Genomic DNA, 27,740 nt, shown 5'->3' on the forward strand with positions numbered 1-27,740 from the left:
TGCAGCAACATATTAAGCATAACTTCTGTCAAAAGAGCCTTTATCTCTTTGTATGGCTGTGCCAAAAACATGTCCTTTCCTCCTTTCTTTCCGATTCCCAATGCCCCTGGACCTTCAAAAGGCCTTTGATAGAGTCTCCCTTTCTGCTATTCTTAGAGCGCTATCTATTGCTGGATGTTCAGACCTCTTTCTTTCATATATTTTGGAGCTTTACTCTGACAGCCCCCTTTCTATTGCTACAGGATCCTGCATGACCTTTATTCCCACTGTTCGAGAAGTTTGCCAGAGTGCTCCTCTATCCCCTCTTTTCTTTAATTGCATCATTGAAGAGTTTTTTCACTCTCTTCCTAACTATATTGGTTACTCCCTTGGTGCACACTCTTTTAATGTGATGGCCTTTGCCAACGACCTCATTCTCACTGCCTCTACTAAAGTAAGCCTGCAGGAACTCCTCGACTGGGTAGTTGACTTCTTTCATGTCAAAGGCCTTAATATTAATGTCGAGTCCTGCTCATTAGCCCTTGCCCCTTCAGACTGTGACAAGAAGCTTAAGGTTGGGAACACTGATTTTTCCTGCACGACAGGTCATTATATTCTTTGACCATCCTGGAAGAATAGAGATACTTTGGTATCTTCTTCACTCCAAAAGGTCTTCTGTCTCTTCAGCCTTGGTTGCTGGCTTACTCTTATGAAGAAAGCTCCTCTTAAGCTACAGCAGAGGCTCTTTATTATGTCTAACTATTTACTTCCGAGGTATTACCACAATTTGGTACTCAGAAGAATGTATGTTTCGGTACTATCTCGAATGGATAAGGCAGTATCTTGGCTCTGCCTACCTCCTGACACTCCCAGTGGTGTATTTTCATGCTAGAGTGAAGGACAGAGGGCTTAGTATTCCATCTTTCTGCTGGTTGATTCTACGACTGCATTTCATCCAGTTAGAAAAGGTTGAAGCTTCCTCCTCACCCATCTGCAGGGAGGCTTTCCATAGGTCTATTCAAGACGATTACAGATGCACTAGCGCTCCCAGACAGTGACAGCATCGGCAGAGCATAAGAGATGGGCATCTCTACTTCGTGGCTCAGTTGATGGTGCTTTTCTTTGTGAATTTCACAAGGTACCCCCCCCCCTCAACATCAGTGGATTAGGGATAGTACCGGATTACTAGATTATATGAATATGTAGACCTTATTAGGACTAGAATTAAAGCCTTGCCTACGAGAGCCCGTACAGCTCGCCGAGGTAAAGATGACATTAACTGTAGGGATGGCTGCTGCTACAGTGAAAATATCTCACATCTCTCAGTGTTATTTTAGAACATATGGAATCCATGTACAGAGGCATGATGCTGTGGTCATAATAAATAACTGTTTAAGAAGTAAAGGTTGGGAGACCATGGTAGAACCTCACTTCCATACAGAGGTAGGCATAAGGAAACCAGATCTGATAATAAAGAAAGAAAAAGAAGTATGGGTTATTGATGCCCAGGTAGTGATTACTAGGTACCAAATCACCTCTAGCCATCTTAACAAGGTGCAATACTACAAGCAGAACAGAGACCTTGTAAGACTATTACAAGAGGAGTTTGAGACAACTCCTCACTTTTTTTTGCTACTATTTCTTTTTGTGGGATTTGGTGCTCCGCTAGTTATAAAGACCTCTTTATTAGGACTGATATATGGAGACTTTAAAATTCTGTCTCTGCATGCTCTGCAGGGCACACTGTGGCTTGGACTTGCCATCAGCATATGACCATTATGATGCCTCTTGCCGTAATCGGGTGATCTCTTGTAAATGCTTTGGCCAACTAAGTTTTTAAGCATAATACCACACTCTCTGTACGAAGTTCAATAAATAAATATACAATCAAATGCAACTCAGATAGTGGAATGGAACCTGACATCAATAGCATTCAGAAGTGAATAGCAGAACAATCTATAATGGTGCAGAATGGGAGAGAAAAGAGCTAGCAAAATAAGTTACTTATACTGTTTTAATTTACCAGTGTTCAACAGAAAGTGAATAAGTGTTCCGTGAAAAATTATCAAAATTAATATGAGCCTGGAATGGCTTTAAATGCTGTGACAAGTTCAAACATGTTTGAAAATCAGGCGCTCCTCACTTCGTGTGCGGATTGTGCTATTAAGGCAATTGTACTCTGGCCTTCACTCAGCCACCTGTGGTTGTCGACACCTCTGAACACAAGTGAAGTACGGAGGTATCAATTGTAGGAAACAAGTGGTCACAAGCAAGGCCAATGTGATGCTGTGGCCCGGCATGCCTGTAGTGTGTGTGCGCTGTCACATTTTTGCAATGCAATAAAGCCTGCTGTGGTGATAGTGTGTGTGTGTGCTTAGCTTTACATTGAATATGAGACCGATGATACTCAACTCTAACTAAGGTGTTCCATTAAAATTTCAGGATTTGTGAAGTTCCGTCATAGGAAAAGTTTGAGAAACCCTGCTAAAGACTCTGGTTGTACTATAAATGATGCAATCAGCAAGTTCTTGAATAATGATATTTATAGGAATTTCTTAATTTTAGTTATGTACTAATAATTTTACTTGCCTACACATCACTGTTGGATAGTCCATGTTATGGAAGGGTTTAGTGAAGTTTCACCATCAACAATAGCAATCTTGTGGGGACCAATGAAATAGTAAGCAAGTTCATATTGGTTTTGTTACAGAGTGAAGTGACTAATCAGAAAAACTGCTGGTGTTTAAATACTAATGGAAAGAAACAGCCAACATTCAAAAAAGCATGTAAAAATTTTGTTTCAAGACTTCAGTGCACTTTGCAGTTATGTTAAATGAATTCATTATGCTGCTAAATGCCTGGCAGTTGAGCTTGCCAGACTGCAGCTCTGACTATTGTGCAGTCAATGGTCAGTCATTCTTCTCTGTGAATTTAATTCACTTCCCTGAATATCACACAGTCTAAAGTTGATCTTCTGGCAAACAAGGTATGGATAATATAAAACCTGTAAACATTCATATACATATTATCCTTTAATGTGGTAAGGACAATCTAGTTATGTTCAATGTCACCAAAACAAGGTCTTGCTTTTCTCTTGCAAAAGAGATCAGTTCAGCTACCTTACCCTCAATAATACAGAAACGACCAGACAAGATCAGATCACTCTGCTTGGAATTACACTTACCTCCAGTCACTCTTGGCATAAACACATCACATCACATCAATAGCTTCCTCAGCATCCAAAAAACTAGGCTTCCTCTTTCATTCAAGATGCTATTTTACACCCAACCAGCTCTTAACTTTATACAAATCCCAAATCCATCCATCCTTAGAATACTGCTTACGTGTTTGAGGTGGTGCAACTAAATCTTTGCTAAAAATTCTTGATGCTGTCCAGAGGAGAGCAATTCAGCTCTAATGAACTGCAACCATTATTTCACCACTTGCTGTTGTCCCTGTCAATACAAGAGCAGCAGCTCCCCAGTACTTCTCTGTGCAACTGCAAACACACCAAACCTGCTTCTCTTCTTCCTTAAATAAACTTCAAATAAAAAAACTCCAAAATAAACTTCTCTTCCTTAAATAAACTTACATTAGTTTTCAGTTTTTCAAGAAGCATAACGATGAAGGAACTCTTCCCCCCCCCCACCCATGGCCTGTTTCTCTATCTTTCAATGTCCACAATATGTTCTTATTTTTCTATTTTTGCAGGCTACTTCATCACATGATTTGACCTGTCTAGTGAAGCATTTTCCACCCCTTCAGATTTTGCTTCCAAGATTTGGTTTTTGTTTACAAATTCTTCCTCCAATACTATCTTGCATGGTTCATTCTACATCTGAGAGTGGCCAAAGTTTGTTTATTTTCAAAACTTTAGTGCATATTTTTCTTTTTAAAGAGATACTCATTGCTATCCTGCAAATCCTTATGTGATAGTCTCTAGCTATTTAAAATCCCTTGTACACTCATATCTTGAACTAATCCAAAGTCATTCTCAACTAAAAGTCAATACCTGATTTGTGTGCAATAATCAAATAATCAATTTTATTTAGTTTTATGCTAAAATGGAGTTAGTGATGACATGTCCTGAATGTAAACCTATAAGATATTAGCATTATTGTTATTATTAGCGTTGCCTTTTTTTTTCCACATTTTTTGATAACATTACTATAAGGACTGATTTCCCACTTCATTGTTTAGTTTTCCAAGATGAATCTGCACTTCCTTTATATTATTTTCCTTCATTAGTCTTCTATAATGATGCAATAAATTCCTCCAGCCTCCCTAACAAAATAAAAAAAAAAGAGCATCAGCTAATTTCCCATTTTGAAATCACTACTCAAAACTGCTTGCTAGTGCTGAATAATACTATGGCTAACCCTTTCCTAAATCTAATAACTGAGGTAATCATTATTTACAACTGAACCTGTTTTGGTCTTTCTAGTCTTGATATTGACAATTATGACAAAAGGTAGTTGTCTAATTCCTCTGATAGCTCAACTTTTCTGATAATGTGTCTGTCTTTAAATCTGTTTCAATAGCTGATTTCACTCCTTGATGAAAACAGCAGGCCTTACAAGTTGGTTTGTTGAGTTGCAAAATACCAGACCATCTTCCTTTGTTCAGTATGCAAATGGATATTTCATAATGGAATAAACCACAGGAGAGACAACTATTTGTAGACACCATATGTTTTAAAAGGAAGTAGACAGAAATGAACTCTGAAGTTAGAGTTGGAGTGAAGTGAATACAATATTTTGAAAGATTTCTGTAGGAGGGAGAAGAAATGATTAAGTTTTTGAAGTTAAAAGGTGAAAAGGACAGGCAGGCAAAGTGATAGTATTATAAGATTCCGTGTGTAGAGGCTTAAGTGCTGTGAGGACATCATGTTTTGGAGGTTTAATGGATTTTTTACAACACTCAAAAAGAATTAAAATAGAATTTAATACTTCCTATATTTCGTCCTAGTCACTAGGACATCTACGGGGATTACAAAAACAATTAATGTAACATATACACAAATAACAAACAATACTAAGCCCAACCAGGTGGGTGACACTAAAGTCCTATCTAGGTAGAGCGCCCTCTAGGGACAGTAGTAGGTGGCCTGGAATGTAAGGCGGGAACTCTGGTGATGAGTGTTTCCCAAATCTTCGGAAGCTTAATGCAACCGTATTGATTGAGATTTGGTTGGTTTTTGAGAGCTGCTGCTACTTCTAAGAAAAGTCTCTCTTTCTTGAATTTGCTATGGTGGAGCATGGTGGTTTTCTCCCATGATACCCTGTGGGTGGTGTCCAAAACATGGTCAGCCAAGCCTGAATGGCCATAGTTATGTTTGAAGATGTAAGACTTATGTTCCTCTAGACGGATGGATGCTGATCTGCCTGTCTGTCCAAAGTACGCCAGCTTACAGGAACAGGGTACTTTGTAAACTCCAGGCAGAGAGAGAGGAGGGAGCTGCTCTTTCGTAGAACAGGTAAGGGTAGCAAGTTTGCTGTGGGGCTTATATGCTGTGTGTAGGTTGTACTGTTTTAGTATCTTGGCTATTTTTTCGGATGTGCCACGGATGTAGGGTATGGTGATGGCATTTTTAAAATCTTGTTGACGAGAAGGACGGGAAATGGGGGAGGAGTCGATTATTTTTTTTTTGATACTGTGATCGCTGTAGCCATTGGAGAGGAAAGTGCTGTGTATGTGGTTAAGCTCAGTAGTGAGGGCGGTTCCACTGGAACAAAGATTGTGGGCTCTCTTGGTAAGAGTTTTAATAATGCCATATTGTTGAGAGGGGTGGTGGTGGGAGAGTTTGTGAATGTATCTGCCTGTGTGTGTGTGGGTTTTCTGTATACGGTGAAGGTAAGTGTATCATTAGGCAGGCGTGTGACTAAGGTGTCTAGGAAGGGTAAACAATTGTTCTTTTCCTTTTCCACAGTGAACTGGATTCTTGGATGTAGACTATTGAGATGACTGAGGAAGGAGTCTAACGTGTCTGGGCCATGAGGCCAAATAGAGAACACATCATCTACATATCTTAGCCAGATAGAAGGTTTGAGTGGGGCTGAGTCTATGGCTCGTTTTTCGAAATCTTCCATATAGAAATTGGCAAGGGGGGAACCCATGGCAGTTCCCTTTATCTGCTTGTAGATTTTGTTGTTCCAATAGAAATACCCAGAGTTAATGGCAAAGGAAAAGAGATCTAAGATGTCAATATTGACATCTTAGATCTCTTTTCCTTACCGAGCCATAGACTCAGCCCCACTCAAACCTTCTATCTGGCTAAGATATGTAGATGATGTGTTCTCTATTTGGCCTCATGGCCCAGACACGTTAGACTCCTTCCTCAGTCATCTCAATAGTCTACATCCAAGAATCCAGTTCACTATGGAAAAGGAAAAGAACAGTTGTTTACCCTTCCTAGACACCTTAGTCACATGCCTGACTAATGATACACTTACCTTCACCGTATACAAAAACCCACACACACACAGGCAGATACATTCACAAACTCTCCCACCACCACCACCCCTCTCAACAATATGGCATTATTAAACTCTTAGCAAGAGAGCCCACAATCTTTGTTCCAGTGGAACCGCCCTCACTACTGAGCTTAACCACATACACAGCACTTTCCTCTCCAATGGCTACAGCGATCACAGTATCAAAAAAAAAATAATCAACTCCTCCCCCATTCCCCGTCCTTCTCGTCAACAACATTTTAAAAATGCCATCACCATACCCTACATCCGTGGCACATCCGAAAAAATAGCCAAGATACTAAAACAGTACAACCTACACACAGCATATGCCCCACCGCAAACTTGCTACCCTTATCCGTTCTACGAAAGATCAGCTCCCTCCTCTCTCTCTGCCTGGAGTTTACAAAGTACCCTGTTCCTGTAAGCTGGTGAACTTTGGACAGACAGGCAGATCAGCATCCATCCGTCTAGAGGAACACAAGTCTTACATCTTCAAACACAACTATGGCCATTCAGGCTTGGCTGACCATGTTTTGGACACCACCCACAGGGTATCATGGGAGAAAACCACCATGCTCCACCACAGCAAATTCAAGAAAGAGAGACTTTTCTTAGAAGTAGCAGCAGCTCTCAAAAACCAACCAAATCTCAATCAATACGGTTGCATTAAGCTTCCGAAGATTTGGGAAACACTCATCACCAGAGTTCCCACCTTACATTCCAGGCCACTTACTACTGCCCCTAGAAGGCACTCTACCTAGATAGGACTTTAGTGTCACCCACCTGGTTGGGCTTAGTATTGTTTGTTATTTGTGTATATGTAACATTAATTGTTTTTGTAATCCCCGTATGTGTCCTAGTGACTAGGACGAAATATAGGAAGTATTAAATTCTATTTTAATTCTTTTTGAGTGTTGTAAAAAATCCATTACGCCTCCAACATGAAGTATTATAAGATATGGCATGCAAAGAGAGAAATATAACTGACAGCTCAATAACTTTCTATATATATATATATATATATATATTTTTTTTTTTTTAATGGTGCTCCAACCCACAAAAGGTTATTTGCAAACCTATAGTAGATTTTATCCTTATCAGTGAGATAGTATCCTTATTAAACCAATGGTGGGATAAGGATTTTTTTTTCCTTCTATTTTTATTAAATTTACTGATTCATTTTAATAAGTAGGGCAGTAGTCTCCACTGGGCAATGAAATTCATCTCTTACTACAAAATCCATGCACATGATGGGATTTGAACTGGGAGACTGTTAGTTGGAGAGCAGGTATGCTAACCACTCAGCCAACTATACCAGCAACTGATCTAAGTAGCATCCCCAATTTCACATTTCTTGCAATACTGCAAGTCTCAGAAAAGTGTTTATTAACTTTTATGCAATTGAAAAATAAATACAATATTAATTTTTTAAAAAAAAATCTTTAAAAAACAGAAATAACTAACCAGATGCATTTAGTATTCTGTCTCACTGGAGCAAATGAATCATTGGGATTTGGGTGGATGAAATCAATTCCAGTAGTTTCAGCAACATTGCTTACATATTTTACCCATTCTTGTGTCTTCCTTTTTGTCCAACATTTGATTAACAACTTCCTGCAACATATATATAAGATCACATTAATGACATATAAAGTCAGTGACATAATGTAGCTGTGTGTTAAAAAAGAAATTTCAGATATTTGGGAATTATACACATCTTTTCCTTTTATATACAGTAATCTACTATTTATCCAACCAAATCAGGAAGACCATTTGCTGTTTGAAGGATCAGATAATTGAAGTACGCTATACCACAAGTCAGTTGACATGCAAGGGTCAGTTAATTGAAGAGAATTGTTGTTTCAAAGGTCAGAAAAATGGTAGATTTACTGTGTTCATGTGTCTCATACACATTATCCAAATACTCTACACATGAATAAGAAATGTGAAAGCAATTTTTTAAATTCAAATGTTACCTGATTCTGTTTGGACAATATTGGCACTCTCTCTCTCTGAAAAATGCTGTTTTAGTTTACATTGTTCTCTTACAGGTACTTATTGTTTAACCACATTTTCCTAGTTGGATTATTGTTTTCAATTTCGTAATCTGAAAATCTGCACCAAATGTATCACAGAAACAAAGTAAGATTCTTCTAAATAATAATTATAAGATGATATATTTAGGCAATAATGATCAGCGAAAAGAAGAGATGGAGTTATAGTATTCAACATACTAAACAATTTGAATGTCAAGAAATGGCAAATAATGTGGGCAAAGATCAAAATGGAAAATTGGACAATGCCTATGATCCACGGAAGGATTTACTAAAGAAGAAGTGGAGAAATTTGAGTCATTACAGAAGGTAACTGTAAGGAAAATTTGGTTATTGAAGATCTAAACATCAGAGTAGAAAATGAACAAGACATAGAAATGTGAGAAAATCTGAAGAAAGGAGAAAGGCTAATAATAATGGGAAATATCTGCTAGATTTCTGTTCGGAACATGTATTAATCATTACTAATATGTTCCAACAAAAAGAAGTACAAAAATTCACATGGAGAGAAGACACATAAAATAAGAAAACTTTGACTGATTTATGTTATGTTGATGGTGATATATTCATGCTGGTTTTCTGGTATATATAGGGAATAAGATATAGAGTAAGTATACAAGGAATCTGAAATAAAAGATGACATTTAGTTTTGAGCAAGATAAAAATCAATTTCATACTGAAAAGAAAAATATGTAAGAAAGTTTTAAAAAGAACAAAGTCAAGCAGCTTTCAGAGGTGAACTGTAGATTCAAATATATAAATATTATTCCAGAAAAAATGAAAAAAGGAAAACAAGAAACAAAAAAAAATTTAGAGAATTACTGGCAGACTGAAGATGATTGATTCAGTAAGGGAGGAATTATTATTATTATTATTATTATTATTATGGGCAGCTCCAAGGAGTCCTTAGACTCATCGAGGGAGGCCCAACATCATGTCAAGAACAACTATTCAACATTCACACAGTATCTATCATACTTCACCTTGAACTCATTTACAGTCATGGCACCCACAACAGACTCTGGTAGCTTATTCCACTCATTTACCACTCTCCAAGTAAAAAACCTAGCTCTAACACCCTTGCTAACCACACTCTCACCAAGCTTCCATGGATGGCCCCTAGTCCTCCCACTACCAGTCCTATTCTCAAAAATATCTTCTGAATTAATCTTATAGAAACCCTCCATTCTTGATCATATCACCCCTTCTCCGCCTATCAACCAATTTCTGCAACCCACAAATCTTCAACTTGTTCTCATAAGGTTCATTCCATAGTCCTGCAATTATCTTGGTCACTCGTCTCTGGATCCTCTCCACCTCCTCCCCATCAAGAAGAAACCCTGGCACCCATATCTGGGCACAGTAGTCTAGATGGGGTCTTATCGAGGCTCGATACAGAGGAATAATAACCTGTTTGTCTCTGCTCGCTAAAGTGTTTTTCAGCAACCAAGTGATTTGATGAACTGATTTTGCCACTTTTGCAATGTGTCCCCTAAACTTCAACTCCCTATCCACCAACACTCCCAAATCCCTGGCCTTGTCAATCTCCTGGAGTACAGTTCCACCAATGTGATATACTGCTGCTAATCTTTTTACCCCAAAATGCAAAACCTTACATTTCTCCACATTAAATTGACATCCATTCTCCTTAGCCCAGTCCTCTAAACTATTCAAATCATCCTGAAAAATTTTGACATCCTGAGCATTCACTATTGCTCTACCCAACTTTGCATCATCCGCAAACAGATGCACAGTTCCTCTCAGATCCTTTCCTATATCGTTAATGAACAAATTAAACAGTAGTGGTCCAATAAGAACCCTGCGGCACACCACTAGTAATAGGCTGTCTTTTGGACTCTACTGAATAAACCGCTCTCTGATATCTCTCCATCAACCACCCTCCTATCCATCTCACCAACCCTATATCCATGCTCATATGCTGCAGTTTACTGATTAGAATTCCATGTGGTATCCTATCAAAGGCTTTAGCAAGGTCCAGTAGAATCACTGTAAACCTGTTACCTTTATCCAGTTCAGCCGTCACTGTGTTATAGAACATGAGCAAGTTACTGAGGCATGATCTACCCTTCACAAAACCATGCTGTCCCCCATACAGTATCCCATTTTCTTCTATCCAATCTTGTATTTTCCTCTTGACTATTTTCTCCAAGACCTTGATAATGATTCCTGATATGCTGATCGGCCGGTAATTTTCAACAGCAGTCTTGGAACCTTCTTTATGCAGTGGAACTATTTTCCCCTAATCATAGAGTTGTCTGCCATGATAGCAAAATCAGAAACTCTCCATAGTGGACTTGTGTGACTTCACTTGGTTTATATTCCTTTTTTGTTTCTTCACAGAAGTTATAACAAATTTCACATTTGAAAATAAAACAACATGAATTATATCTATTGCAAAATATGACATGAAATTAAAATTTCAGTACAAATTTAGTTATTACTGGGAATAAATGCTTCAAGCAAGCATTTAATATCAAATTAAATAACTTAGCACGTTCGCTGCCAACTACGAGTATATTCGTAGTTGGTATATGGGCCTCACAAGCCAACTACGAATATACTCGTATGACACTTACTGCCGGCAACAAGATTACTCGTACTGACCTTGAAGAAGTGAAAGTGCTTGGCACACTAGCCATTATTCACACAATATCTCTCCTTAAACTCATTCACAGACAAAGCACTCGACCACCTCTGGCAACCCATTCCCACCCATTCTCCACTCTTCAAGCAAAAAATCTAGTCATTATTAACCACACACACAGGGCCGGCGGAAGCGGGCATACGGGCGTTGCTACGATGGGGGTGCCGCCGCCAGGGAATGGTTCATAAGTTAATTTTTAAGAAACAAAATTTTTTTATCATAAAAACAAAAAATTCTTAGAATGATCAATATTAAAATAAATAAGGCCAGATACACTGAATAAAAAAAAACTGTATATTGCCATCTCTTGGATCAGCCGGCTGTTTACAATTTTGCAGCCAGAGCAGGCTAAATGCTTGCCTGCAGAACGTTGTGTCTACTAGAGTCTATCTAAAGTGAAACGGTGAACAGTTTTCATGTGCAGAAACGAATTTTCATACAAAACATTTGTTGCTAGTTAACCAGTCATATGGTACGCATCTCAGTAGGCTACTGACAGTAGCGCAGTGCGGACTATTATTCCGTCTCTGTGTCGTGTTGTGTAATAATTTCTTGTGGGTATAAAATAGAAATGGAATCAAAAATTTAAAAAAAAGTTATCCAGTGCACAAAATCATAAGTGTCATGCTGCGAAAGAAGATGATATCAAGAAACAAACTCTCTTAATAAATGTTTTAAAATATTAAAATATGCAGATGCAGATTGTAACCAACGCGATACATCAGAAATCAGAGTTGAAGAACCATGCACATCATCCAGTTTGCATGAAAGTACTATTGCAACTATTGAACAAGATAATTGAACATGATTTAAGTGAAAAATAGTTAGGATTTAGTCAACTACAACATGATTTGGTTGTAGCTGACCACGAAACTAACACATTGTTAGTCTCTGTGAATTTAGAAGATCCAGGTGAATGGGGAAATATTGATGAAAAATTACGAGTTGTTTTAATTGAAATGGGGCCTGTTCAAAATAAAAATATAATATATCCCAGAGATACATACGGTCGTAAATTTGGCGACACGTATTATAATAGAAAAATGGAAAACCGGAGCTCGTGCCAAGAACATGGCTCATTTATTCCGAAACTTTAAATTCTGTTTTTTGCTTTTGTTGTCGCACCTACTAAATCAAATTGTCGCACCTACTAAATCAACTGAATCACCCACTGAGTCTTGTAGAAGGTTATAACGATTGGAGAAATGTAAGTACAACTTTGCATAGACATGAGACTAGTTTAACTCACATGTAAAGTTTCATAAAATGGAAGGAACTTGATAAACATTTAAAAAAACAAAACTACTATTGACTGCCAGACTCAAAGCATGTGTGAAATGGAAAAGAAACATTGGACGGGTGTTTTAGAATGCTTGATTAAAATTATAAAATTCCTTGGTAGCCGAAATTTAGCTTTTTGCGGATCATCTGATAAATTATATGAAAGAAATACCGGCAATTTTTTAAAATTAGTCGAACTTTTTGATCCCATTATGGAAAATCATGTTGAAAGTGCCCTACAATGAAACAATAGGGTACACTATTTGAGTAAAGACAGTCAAAATGAAATATTGGACACTTTAAGTAATGCAATCAGGAATACAATTTTATTATTAATTTGAAAATCTAAATATTATTCCATAATTTTAGACTGCACACCTGATGCAAGTAAAACAGAACAAATGACCATTATTATTCGCTATGTTTCCTGTGACAATGGAATTGTCACTATCAGGGAAAACGTTTTAGGTTTTGCAGATATATCAGATTCCACAGGATGTGGTTTATGTGCAACAATAATGGAACAACTGGAAAAATGGAACATTCCCATTGAAGACATGCGAGGTCAAGGGTATGACAATGGGGAAAATATAAAAGGGAAAAAATATGGGCTCCAAAATTTGCTTTTGAACAAAAATCCTCGAGTTTTTTATGTGCCATATGCTGCTCATACTCTAAATTTAATCATTAACGATGCAGCCAAAGCGAATGCAGATACAATTAGTTTCTTTGCAATTATTCAAGAAATATACAATTCTTTTCATTCTCTTACAAATGTTGGGCAATCCTTTTAAAGTTCATAAAAAATTAACATTGAAACAGCCATCAGAAATGCGATGGGAAAGTAAAATTAATGCAATCCGCCCTCTACAATATCAGTTAGGAGAAATTTATGATGCACTTTTTGAAATTTTAAATAATGAAAATTTTAATAAAGAAACTCAGCATGAAGCACAAACATTATGTGCTAAAATAAAGGACTACAAATTTATTTGCTCTCTTATAACTTGGCATGATTTACTTAAAAGAATAAACCCTGTGAGTAAAATGCTTCAAGACAAAAAAATGAACATTACACTTGCTTTAGAATCTATCGAAAACTTAAAAATATTCTTACAAGAGTATCGATCAGATATAAATTTTAAAGAAGTTCTAAAAACGGCAAAGGAACTGAGTGAAGAGGCGGATGGAAAACAAGAATTTAAAACTGGTACGGAAGTTCGACGATGACAGAAGACACGGCAATGTGACTACGAGCATCATGACAAAACGCGACAATCGCCAGAAGATAAATTTAGAGTGAATGTGTTTTATACACTTCTAGATGTTACAATGTGTTTTGAACAACTAAAAACATATTATGAAATTTCAATTTCTTGTATATATTACTACAAATTAATAATGAAGATTTACGAAAAAATTGTGACCATTTAGAGATTCTCTTGAAGGACGGTGACAATAAAGACGTAAATGCAATAGAACTATATAACGAGTTATGTGCTTTCCAGGATATTTTTCGGAAGGATAATTTAAATATTCAAAACCCTTTCAATATTCTTAATTTTATTGTGTCCAATAATTTATCTTTCCCTAACTTTTCAACTGCTTTAAGAATACTATTAACCTTAACTGTTAGTGTAGTGAGCGGTGAACGTTCCTTTTCCAAGTTCAAATTAATTAAAACCTACTGAACAAGTATATCACAAAAAAGGCTTGTTAGTTTGGCATTAATTTCAAGTATATTTATGTAATTTAATTTATTTTCTGTTATTCTGTAAAAATTATTTTACAGAATAACAGAAAAATTATTTTTTTGAATACTTATTTTAAATGTTCTAATTATTTTTGAATTCTTTTCTTATTTTCTCATCTATCTTGAGTTTCTTTTATTTTCCTAAAAGATAGTTCCATTTATAAAAATTATTAAAAAATGTTTACAAGTTACTAAGAATTTCGTAACTTGTAAAATGCAAGAATTTTTAAAATTTTAGTTCAAATAAATTTTAACTTTAATTAAAATTCATTTTAATTTTGTTAGCGATTCGGGTTGATATAATTCCTGTATCATTATATTCAACGATTAAAGTGAAGTAGCTTTATCAAAATTTGCTTTAACTTTTGAGAATTTTTTGAATATTTGGATTTTTAACGATTATCCTGCTTAGTCAACACCCCGGTTCATTACATTTAGCAAACCAACGTGTGGCTGTTCTGTCAAAATTTATTTAAGAAATTTTCAAAAAATTTTTATTATCATAAAAGAACCACACACTCCCAGATCATTAGGGGCGCTTAAATAGAAATTGCATGCAGGCAGCAAAGACCCTAGCGCTGGCTCTGCCCACACACACACTTAACAATTTCCAGCGGGTGATCCTTGTTCTCTTCCTTTCTGCACTGTACAAAAATCACTGTTAATCCTATAAAACCCCTTTAATAACTTATGCATGTCTATCATATCTCCTCTCTTATACCTATCAACTAGTTTTTGTGGATGAAATCACAAAAACTAGCATCAGATTGAGAGAAAATTAGCTATGCTGCCCACAAACCTTTAATCTAGAGAGAGAAAGAAAGTAGAAAGTGTTGGTTTCAGTTTTTTTTTTTTTTTATTATTCATATGGAGTTATGGAGTTTCTTCCCTTTTCTCCCCCATCCCAATTGGGGCAAGTTGAGCCTCCTCATGGGGGGTTAAGTACTTATGGCTGTAGATCTGCGTGTTCACGGGGCCGATTTGCCTGCTTGCGAGATGTAAAATCCCAGATAAACTGGGGGGGAAACCCTGCTGTCCATGCCCAAAACCGGCTAACTTGGCTATGGCTGAGGAAGATCCTTAAGCTCCTCATGTCGGTGATGGGAATCGAACCCAGGACACTCCTTCCCCCAGGCATATTTGTGAAGCACAAAGCCACTAGGCTAACCGCACCAACGTTGGTTTCAGTGAGAGTTTGGAACTGCAAAATCAGGAAAACTAGAGATATTAAGGAGAAGCAATCAAGTGTTCCTCAAGGTACCTGATGCTAGAGTGTGCCTTATTTCATGTAATATACATCTGTTATATTATCTATAGCCTTATTTCCTCCCATTTTTTTCTTTCCTTCTTGTTCCTCCCCCCAATGCTATTAGAGTATTCTAGGGCTAGGGAATCTTTCCTATTTTGCTATTTCACTTCATCTTATGCAGTGGGAATCTGCCTAACTTAGTAGGCAGAAGTTCCAACCCACCTGGCCAACGTGGAATGAATTGGGAGACAAAACTTCTCAGACATGTGGAAAGAGATTCTACAATTCTATGACGTTTTTTTTTTGCAGTGACTTCACTCCAAAATGTGAACATGGTTGTGCCTCTTAATACATCTCATGTTGTATTATGAAAAAACGAATTTATAATTTCAAAATTATTTTTCAACATAATTTCCCTTAAGAATAATTTATTATTCTTAAACATTTATTCCAGCGATGCTCCATCACCATATCATGTCCGTGTAGTGGTTCTCAGTAAGATCTGCAAAATACCCTTCTACAGCTGCAATCACTTCTTGATTCAAAGAAAAACGCTGACCAGTGAGGAAGAGTTTTAGTTTTGGGAAGAGATAGAAGTCAGGAGGAGCCAAATCTGGGGAATAGGGTGGATGTTCCAACAATTCATAGTGCAGATCCCTTAATTTTCCCATTGCCAAAACACCTCTGTGGGCAGGTGCATTGTCCTGATAAAAGATGATTTTTTCTTCTGCAAACCGGATCTTTTCTCACAAATTTTTTTGTCTAGTCTGTTTAAAAAATCAGAATAATATTCCCTGGTTATTGTTTTACCCTTTTCAAGATAATTAATAAACAAAATGCCTTTAGCATCCCATTTCAGACTTCTCAGAACAGCAATAAAAGTCTTCCCATTCCTCTTTTTCTAGGAACTAGAAAAAGAGAGAGGGGGGGGAAGACTGTTAGTGAGATGGATGGATGGTGTGTATGGAGTGACTGATCTTCAGAGAGTTGAAGCCTTCAGAAAAGCATACAGGACTACATGGTGAGGACTGGTGTGGCACATCACCAAGCATCAGTGGATGCTGGTGATAAGCCACAGAGTGAATGTCCAATGAACAGAAGAAATCAAGCATGTATCTAGCCACCTCTGGTATAGATAAGTATGAGTGCAGGAATGATTATGAAGAGCTGGGTACAGTTTCCCAGGTTTCAAATATGAATGGGCAGATCATAACATTATGAAAGGGTAACTGTGGGCCTAAGGAGATGTTGAAATGCATGTACATGAATACCCAAAGTATCAGAAATAAAGGAGAAGAGTTTTTAGCATTGCTCAGCTCAATTTGACCAAAAATTATTAATATCAGCGAGACCTGGTTGTCAGAGAATGATGTAGTTACAGTGATAGAATGTAATGGTTATTGTATTTTAAGAGAAGATAGAAGAAATAGGGCAGTTGGCAAAACAGCTCAGAGGATTAGTTGGATGCTGAAGGGCACATTGACAAGTAAAGATAGGGAGATTATTAACCCACTTTACAAGGCTGTGATTCAGCTACATATTGATTACTTGCACAAATTTGGTCACCACATTTCTTGAAGATTGGGTGGTGGTGATGAAGATTCAGAGACAAGTGACCAAGCTGGTGACAGGTTTGTGTAGTGTTCCCTATGATGATAAATTGAGGATGTGTGGGTCACAGCATTTAGCTAACAGGTAGAGGAGAGGAGGATATGATAAAGTTACTAAAGGGACACTATAAGATGGACATAGAAAATTTTTTCCATACATTGGGAGTAGGGGGGAAAACAAGGGGGTCACATTGGTAAGCTGTCTAAGAGTGTAGTTAGTAAGGGTGTGAGGACTAGGTTCTTTTCTTGGAGAGTGGTGACTGAGTGGAATGGATCACCATAGGGGTTGTGAGCCATTAAATGGCTGCCAATTCAACTTAGCCACATTAAATTGGCAGCCATTTAACTTTGTTCACACTGCCAGCATATTTAAATCATCCTGAAAGATCTCTGCATCACCTTGATTACTATAGCTCTTCCCAGTTTTTGCATCATCATCATCATTCAATGCTCCTGACCAAACAGCAAAAATGACATCAATATAAACAACCAAGTTTTTGGGGTTTTTATTACAATGCAACAAAAACATTGTGAGAGTCAAAGTAGATAAAAGAAATGCAACAGTAGTCATGAACACAGATGAATACATAAAAAACGATATTGGAATCTTCTAGCACCTTACTAGAAGATTCCAATATCCAGGCAACTTTAGATTGGGATACCATGTGGTACATACATTATAAAACTACTTAAATCAAAAAGTTACTCAACTGGACAAAAGAATTTAAAAAAAAAAAAAAATCACTACCATAGATAAATCTTACAGTTGGAAGAATTTATAGAGCAAAACTCCACAAACAGGATAATCGATTATGCCCTACCATAGATGGGAGACATTCCCTGACCTTAAACTTAGTAAAGTATATGTCAAACCTGGTAGTTCCACACACACATAGGAAAGATTGGATCACATGTGAAGAATAGCTTATATTTTATTGAAAGGGTAAAGGATTTAAATATAGAACCTTCAAGCATCCTATCTAGTTGAGATGTCAGTCTGTTCATCAATGGTTCTAGGGATGACACAGTGAATCTCATTAAAAACCTTTTTCTGCCTTTTTCAGAGCGATTACTTTGAAAGACTACTAAATGAAACAAGCAGTAACAGCACAGTGGTAGCAAACATTCAAGAGTACATATCAATACTTGAGGTGGGAAGGAAAAAAAATCCATCGGAAAAGTGAACTATGGAAAGGCGGCTGAAATAGATGATATTTGATCAGAAATGCTCACATATATGGAGATTGCTACACTGCATAATTCAGAAAGCCTAGTCAGAAGATTGAATTCCAGAAGAACTTCCCTACTCAATGTTCCCGGTAAGATTTTTGCTAGCATACTTGGGAAAAGACAACAAAAAAATTGAAGAAAGGAAGCTTGGAGAAGAACATGTTGGAGTTCATGCCAAATAGAGGATTGGTTGTTACAATCAGTTTTTGACTTTTGACTTTAAGATAAATTATATGGTGTAAACAGGACATTATATTGGGCAATACATAGTTTATAATTGAGTTGTAAGCCAGCAGTTAGAATTGAAGGATGTACCTTCTAGAAGATGAGGCAAGGGTGCATATTATCCCCATTGTCATCATACTTTCATGAATTTAGACCTACAATGGCCTGTTCCAGCCTCAGAAGTCATCGTCGAATCTCTTTAGAGGGGGATGACTTGATTTTATTTTTTCCAAATGGTTTGTAATTTAATACTTGTTTTGGTAATCTTGTTTTCAACATTTTCTTCCATTTCTGTTTAGATTTCTTTATTTTTTCTATTACTGATTTCTTTAGTTCTTTCATAATTTCTTCATTTCTTTTGTAATTGAATAGAGTATATTTTGCAGTTTTTCTCACAAACTTCATTTCAGCTGTTATTAATCTTTGTCTTTATCTCCACTGTTAATGATATACATGGTTTACATTATAGAGGAAAGTAACGTTAATCTCATATCAAAAATGTGTTACTCTCAGCTCTCTACTTGATGCATATGTTATACTCGTAAATAAATCCAGTACAAGTATAGAGGATTCCCCTTAGGGATGGCCAACCTATGGTGCACTGAATGATTAGAAGTGTCACATTGGACCCCAGTGATAAGAATAAAAAAAATAAAAAAAAAAGTAAGCCTATTTATGCAAAAATCTATTTGTAGAAAAAAAAAAAGCTAAAACACAGTAATTATTTTTAGCGTTTTATTGTTTCGTGCACATCTTTTGCACATTCACTAGTTTGATCTTGAGGGGCCTACCATTAGTAACAGTGGTGCGGAAGAGGTTTTTGTCAGTAGGTTTACAATTAATACTCGTGTGCTACAGAGTTTTTTTTTTTTGTTTTTTTTTATCTTTGTGAACATTTGCAGTTTTATACTTTTCGAAAATTAAGCCTTGTTTTTACATTCATTTACCCATCACAGTGCAAAAGAAAAACAAAAGGTGATAGTAAGCATGAATTCAATGAATATTAAATGTCTGTATTAACATATTTTTACAGGGAGTTTGAAGGGTACAAGAGTTGTATGGCACATCTGAACTCATATGTGAAAAAATTGGCACAGGGAATGTAAAAGGTTGGCCACCCCATCCTAACTAAACTGAAGAAATGTTGTAATAAATTTAGTATGATAATCAGCTATTAATAAAGAAGAAGACTACAAAAATGGATATGAACACTCAACACTTCATCCTGAATGGAGAAACCTATAGAATATGTAAAACTTCAGATATTTACACACAATTTTTTAGCGAAGGTAGCAAATTAAATATGGAAACAGACAAATGAATACACCGGTATAGAATAAGAGAAATTAGTTAAATCATTAACCGTATACAAGACAGTGGTCAAGATAATTTAAACTTAGGAATCTAAGAGTTAGGTTAGAAAAAAAAACATGATCAAATACTGTAGACCACCGATATGAGAGTTCTGAGAAAGATTAGGAGAGTTGAATAGATAGCATCAATGGCAGAATCATATTAAAAACAGGATATTAGAAAAGAACTCATCACTATTAGCATTCAAGAATGTGTTGGCAGAATTAATCTCAGGTGGAATGGTCAGTTAAACAGAATGGAAGAGTGCATAAGGTTAGCAAACAAGTTTCTTTTGTGTGTGTCAGGATGGTAGGAAAAGACCCAGAGGAAGACCAATATCTCAGTGACTGATTAAGTAATCAACCTGAGATCTTAGAAGACTGAAATATAAGATCTGATGATATTGGAGTACAGATAAGAGATTAACATTGCATTACTATCATAATATCTCATACCTCCCCACCCACACACACAAAAAGTAGATGGCACATTATCTAAATTAAGTGGATATTAAATCCAACATCATTTCAAAGCCGAATACAGAAACTATAAAAGTTTCATGCTAAGATTGACCAGAGAACTAGCGGGAATACACCGCTGCCATACTATGAGTTGCCATAGCTGAACCGTATAGGTGACAATGATCACTTGTGAGTGTCCGTATATTTGCCTCCTATTGGTTCATTATAAGGTTTCACTAGCTTGACATCTGTTTCAAACTCATTGGTTTTCATCAGAGACTAGGCAGAAACCTAGAGAGCAAAAACTCTTAGTACTAAGGAACTCAAAGCATTGGAGAGGTGTATTTTCCATAAGCAAACTCTAGGTCGGTGCATAAAGCATTGCCAAAGTGAAGCCTTTTGGCTCTCTATTTTAGTAAATACTTTACTCACTGACTGAGAGATTGCTTATGGAAAATACACCTCTCCAATACACCTCTCCAAACCCTTAGTACTAAGAGTTTTTGCTCTCTAGGTTTCTGCCTAGTCTCTGATGAAAACCAATGAGTTTGAAACAGATGTCAGGCTAGTGAAACCTTATAATGAACCAATAGGAGGCGAATATACGGACACTCACAAGTGATCATTGTCACCTATACGGTTCAGCTATGGCAGCGGCGTATTCCTGCTAGTTCTCTAGTCAATCTTAGCATGAAACTTTTATAGTTTCTGCACAAAACTTTATAGTTTCTACACAAAACTTTGAAATGATGTTGGATTTAATATCCACTTAATTTAGATAATTATGCATCACCAAAGTGAAGGAAAATTTACTAAAATAGAGAGCCAAAAGGCTCTCTATTTTAGTAAAGATGGCACATATTATTATTATCTCAGACCTCCAGAGAGTCAAGGACTCATCGAGAGATGCTATAAATCACCCAAACCAGCTATCATACCTTCTCTTAAATTCATTCACACTAGATGCACTCACTACCCCTAAGGGCAAATTATCCTACTCACTCACTGCTCTCTCAGGAAGAAAACTTAGCTCTTACCCCTTTCTTGACTGCAAATAAATTTAACTTCCATGGATGTCTCCATGTTCTCTCATTACCTTCATATAATGAAAAATTTCATCAGTTGATATCCTATAACACCCATTCAAAAGTTTATAGACCTCTATCATATCACCCCACTTTCTCCTGTTAACCAGAGTTTGCAATCCACATACTCGAAATCTGTCCTCATAATGTAAATCCCACAATCCAGATATAATCTTTGTAACAACTCTTCTTTGAATCCTTTCCACAGCTTCTTTATCTCCTTGGAACCTGGGAGACCAAACCCGCACACAATAATCCAGGTGTGGTCTTATCAAAGCCTTATAAAGAGGCAAAATGACTTCCTTATCCTTGCATGTCAAGGTTCGCTTCAACATCACAATTATCCACCAAGTTTTATTCGCAACTTTTGCTATGTGACCTTTGAACTTTAAATTCCTATCCATCAATATGCCAAGATCCTTTGCCTGTTCAGTTTCTTGTAGCATAACCCTGCTAATATAATATGCTGCTGGAACTCTAATCACGCCAACGTGCATAACTTTACACTTACTAACATTAAATTGACAGTCATTTTCATTTGCCCAAATTTCCAGTCTATTCAATTCATTTTGTAATTGCTGAATATTAGTGGCATCTCCTGATTGTCCTGATCATCTTTGCATCATCAGCAAACAACAATTGGACATCTGATGTTAGATCCTTCCTGATGTCATTAATATATAAACTGACCAATAATGGCCAAGGACTGAACCCTGAGGTACACTCTTAACTCTGGCAGATTCACACCCCCTGTATATCACTTTTTGATATCTGTTTGTCAGCCATCCCCTGATCCAAGTCAAGAGTTTAGATTCCAATCCCATACTCTCCAGTTTATGCAACAGCCTTTCATGTGGTATTCTATCAAATGCCTTAGAATAATCCAACATTATCATAGTGTATCCATTCCTTTTATCCAACTCGGCCATAACATTGTTATAAAATATAGCAAACAGCTAAAACATGTCCTTCCTTTAGTAAATTCATGCTGTTCCTTGTGGAGTATAGCATGTTTGTCTACCCATTTCTGTATGCGAGTTCTTACCAACATCTCTAAAATCTTCACTACTGCACCAGAAATACTGATAGGTCGGTAGTTAGCCATATCAGTTTTTGCACCACTCTTGTACAATGGAACTATCATACATTCCTTCCATTCCTGTGGTGTCATTCCTGAGCTGAGACTCAAGTTATACAAACATGTGAAAGGCATAGCCAATTTGGCTGAACATTCCTTTAGCAAAGATGCTGATATTCCACAGTCCCTATAGACAAATTCTTATCCAGGTTATGCAACAGCTCTTCAACCTCATTTTCATGAATCTCTAACTCTTCATCCAATGTAGCAGTAGCACTGTGCACCATGTTACGTATACCTGGTTGATATATTTTAGCAAAGTGAGCACTCATTAATTGAACAATCTCATTAGCTTCCAACACTTGAGTACCATCCATTCAATAAAGTTATTCTTCCACATTCATTCTTTCTTTTACTTGTGGCATAACAATAAAATTCTTTTGGATTGTCTTTAGCTTGCATGGCCAATTTCTTTTCATACTCCAATTTAGCTTTCCTCACAATACTCATTACTTTTCTGGCCTGAGCTTCATATATTTGAGTTATGAAATATTCTTTCTATATCATCTTCTTGTTGATTTCTTGCTTAATAAGATTGGACACCCATTTCACTCTCAACCTATTTATTCTTCTAACACTAGGGATATATTCAGACACCGCCTCATTTAAGCACTTTTTCAACGATTCTCATGCATTGCTGACATTTTTCCCATTCAGTAACTGAAACCATGGGACAAAAGATAGCATTCTCCTAAGTCGATTATAATTTCCAGTTTTGTAGTTCAGAATGTAACCTGTTTTAATTGGAGCATCAATACAATTAGAAACTTCCCAAGAAAGTACACCATGATCACTGTCACTGATTGGTGGTAAAATAGCCATATTCTTGACAGAGACCCCTTTTGAAAATATGAGTAAATCCAACCCCCTTTGATCTCTAGTTCCTTCTTTCACATGCTGCTTGAGAAAGTTGTCTCACAACAATTCAATAAATTCCTCCTCTTCCTTATCACGAGATTTCTCTTCATCCCCCAATCAATGTTTGGAAAATTAAAGTCACCAATAATGATCATTCATTTAGTGCCCATAAGGTTAAATTGGTGATGCATTTTTTTTGTCCCCTGCAACTGAGCCGCCAGGTCTGTAGCAACACCCCACCATATATTTCATTCCGTTAACCACCACTTCACACCAGATAGACTCAAACTTACCACTACATGAGACACTGTTACAATTATTGTTTTCTTGTGTTTCCACCATAACTGGACTTATGTCATCTGATATCATTAATAGCATTCCTCCTCCTCTCCTCTGTCATTCCTAAAAATAGTATACCCATTACACTCGATCCCACTTACCATATCTGATTCTGATAGCCATGTTTCGCTAATGCCAACAATCTTAGGCCATATCATATTCAATGAACTCAACCCCTTTGTTTCTAATGCTCCTGGAATTTGTGTATAGACAATAAATTACCACCTAGGCTATTCTTATAATTAGATATGCAATCCATTTGGTCTTGTTTTAGAATTTTCTCTTTTCCCTCCTCAGACATACTTAAAACGTGTGAACCCAAAGCATATTCTCCCATCCCTTTGCCACATACATAACCATGTTCGAAGACAAGGTTATCACGCATCTTTATCATGTTTGCATACCTTAGGTGAACTTTCACGCACATTTTTTCCATTCCTCACTTGATCGTTTCCCTGACTCTCTGCATGATGAGTATTTTACTCCTTCTTTTAGTGTTACATGGTGATCAGCATTCATTTTAGAAATTATGGACTTTACAACCGTGTTATAAATAACTCTTAATATCCCGACATTTCGATCTTCATATTAACATCATCATCTGGAGCATATACAAATATACAGGACAAGCTAAGTTACATTACATACAGTAAGCTAAAGAAACAATGAACTGATCACAAGTTATTCTACTGACATGACCTCTAGTGAAAAAAAAAAAATAAATAAATAAAATAATTAATTATTTATAAACTACATCAAGCTAAATTCTAATTATGATAACATGAATAAACATTCTTTCTTACAGATAGTTTTCTTTAAGTAACAATGATGTCCTATTTTTAGCATTACAATTGTTATTTTTGATTTAGGATCCTGGATTTTCTACAGTCCTGTTTACAGTTGCTCTTAGAGAGGAAGGTTCCGTGGGTCGAATATATGCTTCCCATATGTTTGGGATTTTTAGACCATCATTATTGTTCAGATTGGGGTGGTTGGTAATAATCTCACAGGCTTCCTTAAATTTGCGTTCATACCATGTTTTGGTGTGATGTAGACAACTAGTGCTTTTCCAGTCAATTCTATGTAAGGTGTTCAAGGGCATGATCAGAAAGGCCATTAAATTATTATATTTAATGAAGTCGTTTATGTTCTTTTTGTCTGATACGAATGGTGCATCAAGTTTCTCCGATATATGGCATGTTACAGGTGTAATAAATACGGTATACTCCAGGGTTGGACAGCGGGGGCGGGGAGTGATTCTTTGGATGAGCTGAGTAAGATTTTTAATTTTGCAGGAGGTTTAAAGGTGGCTTTGAAGTTGTATTTTTGTAGTATTCTGTTTATTTTATCTGATGTCCCTTTAATGTAAGGAATAGTTATAGTTTTATTGTAGTCTGGTTTGTCTTTGTTTATTATTGAGGTCTTGTAGAGAATTTTTTTAATAGTGTTTTGGCTGTACCCATTTCTTTGAAAAGTATTCCTGATAACTTTAAATTTGTCTTTCAGTGCCTGTTCGCTGGAGCAGATCTCTAGAGCCCTTCATCATTGATGTAGTTTATATATAATTTTTTTTTTTCACTAGAGATCATGCCAGTAGAATAACTTGTGATCAATTCATTGTTTCTTTAGCTTACTGTATGTAATGTAACTTAGCTTGTCCTGTATATTTGTATGTGCTCCAGATGATGATCTTAATATGAAGATCGAAACGTCGGGATATTAAAAGAGTTATTTATAACATGGTTGTAAAGTCCATAATTTCTAAAATGAATGAGTATTTTACATTTCAGTTTTACATCTATTAATTAATTTGAAAATCAGTAATTGAAAAAATTAAAAAATACAAACATAAATGGATGGAACACGTTCAAAGAATGAAAACAGAAAGATTACCAAAACAAGCCTTAAAGTACAAGCCATCAGGAAAAAGAAACCCAGGACGTCCTCTTAAACGATTCAACGATGACTTTTAAGGCTGGAACAGGCCATACTAGGCCTAAATCCTTGATACGTATGATGATGCTGATGATGATTAATTAATTTGAAAAAAGCAATAAAATAAGAAGCCTGTTGTGACTGCTGAAGTAAGGTGATGAGAAATTAATCCAAAACTGGACTGTTTCTCTGCAATTTCATTATTCCAGCCACTGACTTCTTTTCCTTTTGGGCTTGAAATAATTTTTAAGGGAGAGTAAACAACTTAAATTATTCTAATTTTTAAAAACAGATTTGCTCTTATATTTTCCCTATATATATTTTATAAAAACTGAGTATATTTATGACATAAAAAGTTGGGTCTTTCCCATCCCCTCCCCTTCCTTAAAAAGAAGTCCTTAATTACTGCTAATTATTATTATTTTATTTTTATTCTTTTTCAAAATCTGCTATGTTTTTGATATAGTAGCTAATAATACTTTCTGCTCTACAACTGTCAGCTTGAAAGCTACTCACACTTACTCATTGCTACTGAGAAAGACTAAAAGAAAAGAAAGGACACTTCTCAGAAGGCACATTAAAATTATTATTATTATTATTACGGGTATCTCCATGGAGTCAGCAGACTCATCGCGGGAGACCCAAACTAGCAAAACAATATCTGTCATATCTCTTCTTGAATTCATTTACAGACGAAGAGCTCACAACTAAGTCAGGCAGTGAATTCCACTCATTCACCACCCTCCAGGAAAAAAACCTTGCTCTGACACCTTTGCTAACCACACTCTTCTTTAATTTCCAGAGATGACCTCTTGTTCTTCCATCACTATCACACAGCTGAAACATTTCCCCTGCATCAATCCTATAAAAAACTTTTAGTAATTTGAATGTTTCTATCATATCCCCTCTTCTTCGCCTATCAACCAATCTCTGCAATCCACAAGCTCTCAATCTATCAATGTAGGGAGCATTTTTTATATCACTCACCAACTTGGTCACTCTTCTCTGAACCCTCTCCACAGCCTCCTCATCTCCAAGGAATCCAGGTGACCAGACCTGAGCACAGTAATCCAAATGTGGAAGTATCAATGCTTTATAAAGGGGAATAATAACCTCTATATCTCTGGATGTCAGTGTGTTCCTCAACAACCAAGTAATCCTATGTGCAATCTTGGACACCTTAGCAATGTGTCCTCTGAACTTCATCTCCCTATCTACCAATACCCCTAAGTCCCTAGCCTCATCAATCTCTTGGAGTACCTTTCCATCGATGTAGTACACAGCTGGTAATCTTTTAATCCCAAAATGCATGACTTTACACTTTTCCACATTGAACTGACATCCATTTTCTTTTGCCCATTTTACCAGCTTATTTAAATCCTCCTGCAAACTTTCAACATCAGCTTGATTTTTTATTGCACTACACAACTTTGCATCATCAGCAAACAACTGAATATCTCCCTTTAAGCCGTTTCCTATATCATTTATATACAAATTAAACAACATTGGCCCAAGCACAGAGCCCTGAGGCACACCACTGGTCACCTGCCTCATTCTGGACTCGGCTCCTCCATACACCACCTTATGGTATCTCTCCCTGAGCCATTCTCCTATCCATATCACCAATTTAATATCCATTCCCATCTGCTCCAATTTGCACAACAGTGTTCTATGGGGTATCCTGTCAAAAGCCTTAGCAAAATCCAGAAGTACCACTGTGTAGCCAGTTCCTTTGTCCAGCTCTGATGTTATTCTATTATGAATAGTTAATAGATTGCTAAGGCAGGATCTACCTTTAACAAAACCATGTTGGCCTCTATAGAGTATCATATCCTGATCCACCCATTCTTGAATTTTGTCTTTAACCAACTTTTCCAATACTTTCACCACTACTCCTGAGATGGTGATTGGTCTGTAATTCAATACCGCAGTTTTAGAGCCACCCTTATGCAAAGGAACCACTTTGCCTAACTTCCACTCCCTAGGGACCATACCAGAGTTCAAACTTAAATTAAATATCCAGGTAAGAGGGGTTGACAATTCATTTGCACA

The 27,740-nt window shown here is 36.6% G+C and overlaps 1 protein-coding gene across 8 annotated transcripts in view; it reads right to left on the reverse strand.

Annotated features, from left to right (window-relative positions):
* Positions 1-27,740, reverse strand: part of LOC150109091 (phospholipase D1-like) — a 584,228-nt gene that overhangs the window by 324,073 nt on the left and 232,415 nt on the right. For all 8 annotated transcript variants that reach the window (XM_090411563.1, XM_090411593.1, XM_090411586.1 and 5 more), the window contains one exon: positions 7,917-8,066. In XM_090411563.1, the coding sequence (XP_090267689.1) occupies positions 7,917-8,066 (150 nt within the window). The remainder of the gene's footprint in view (positions 1-7,916; positions 8,067-27,740) is intronic.

The sequence above is a fragment of the Typopeltis vanoorti genome, chromosome 2 (genome assembly GCF_054136105.1).
Source record: "Typopeltis vanoorti isolate ZY-2024b chromosome 2, IOZ_Tvanoo_1.0, whole genome shotgun sequence".
Classification (NCBI taxonomy): domain Eukaryota; kingdom Metazoa; phylum Arthropoda; class Arachnida; order Uropygi; family Thelyphonidae; genus Typopeltis; species Typopeltis vanoorti.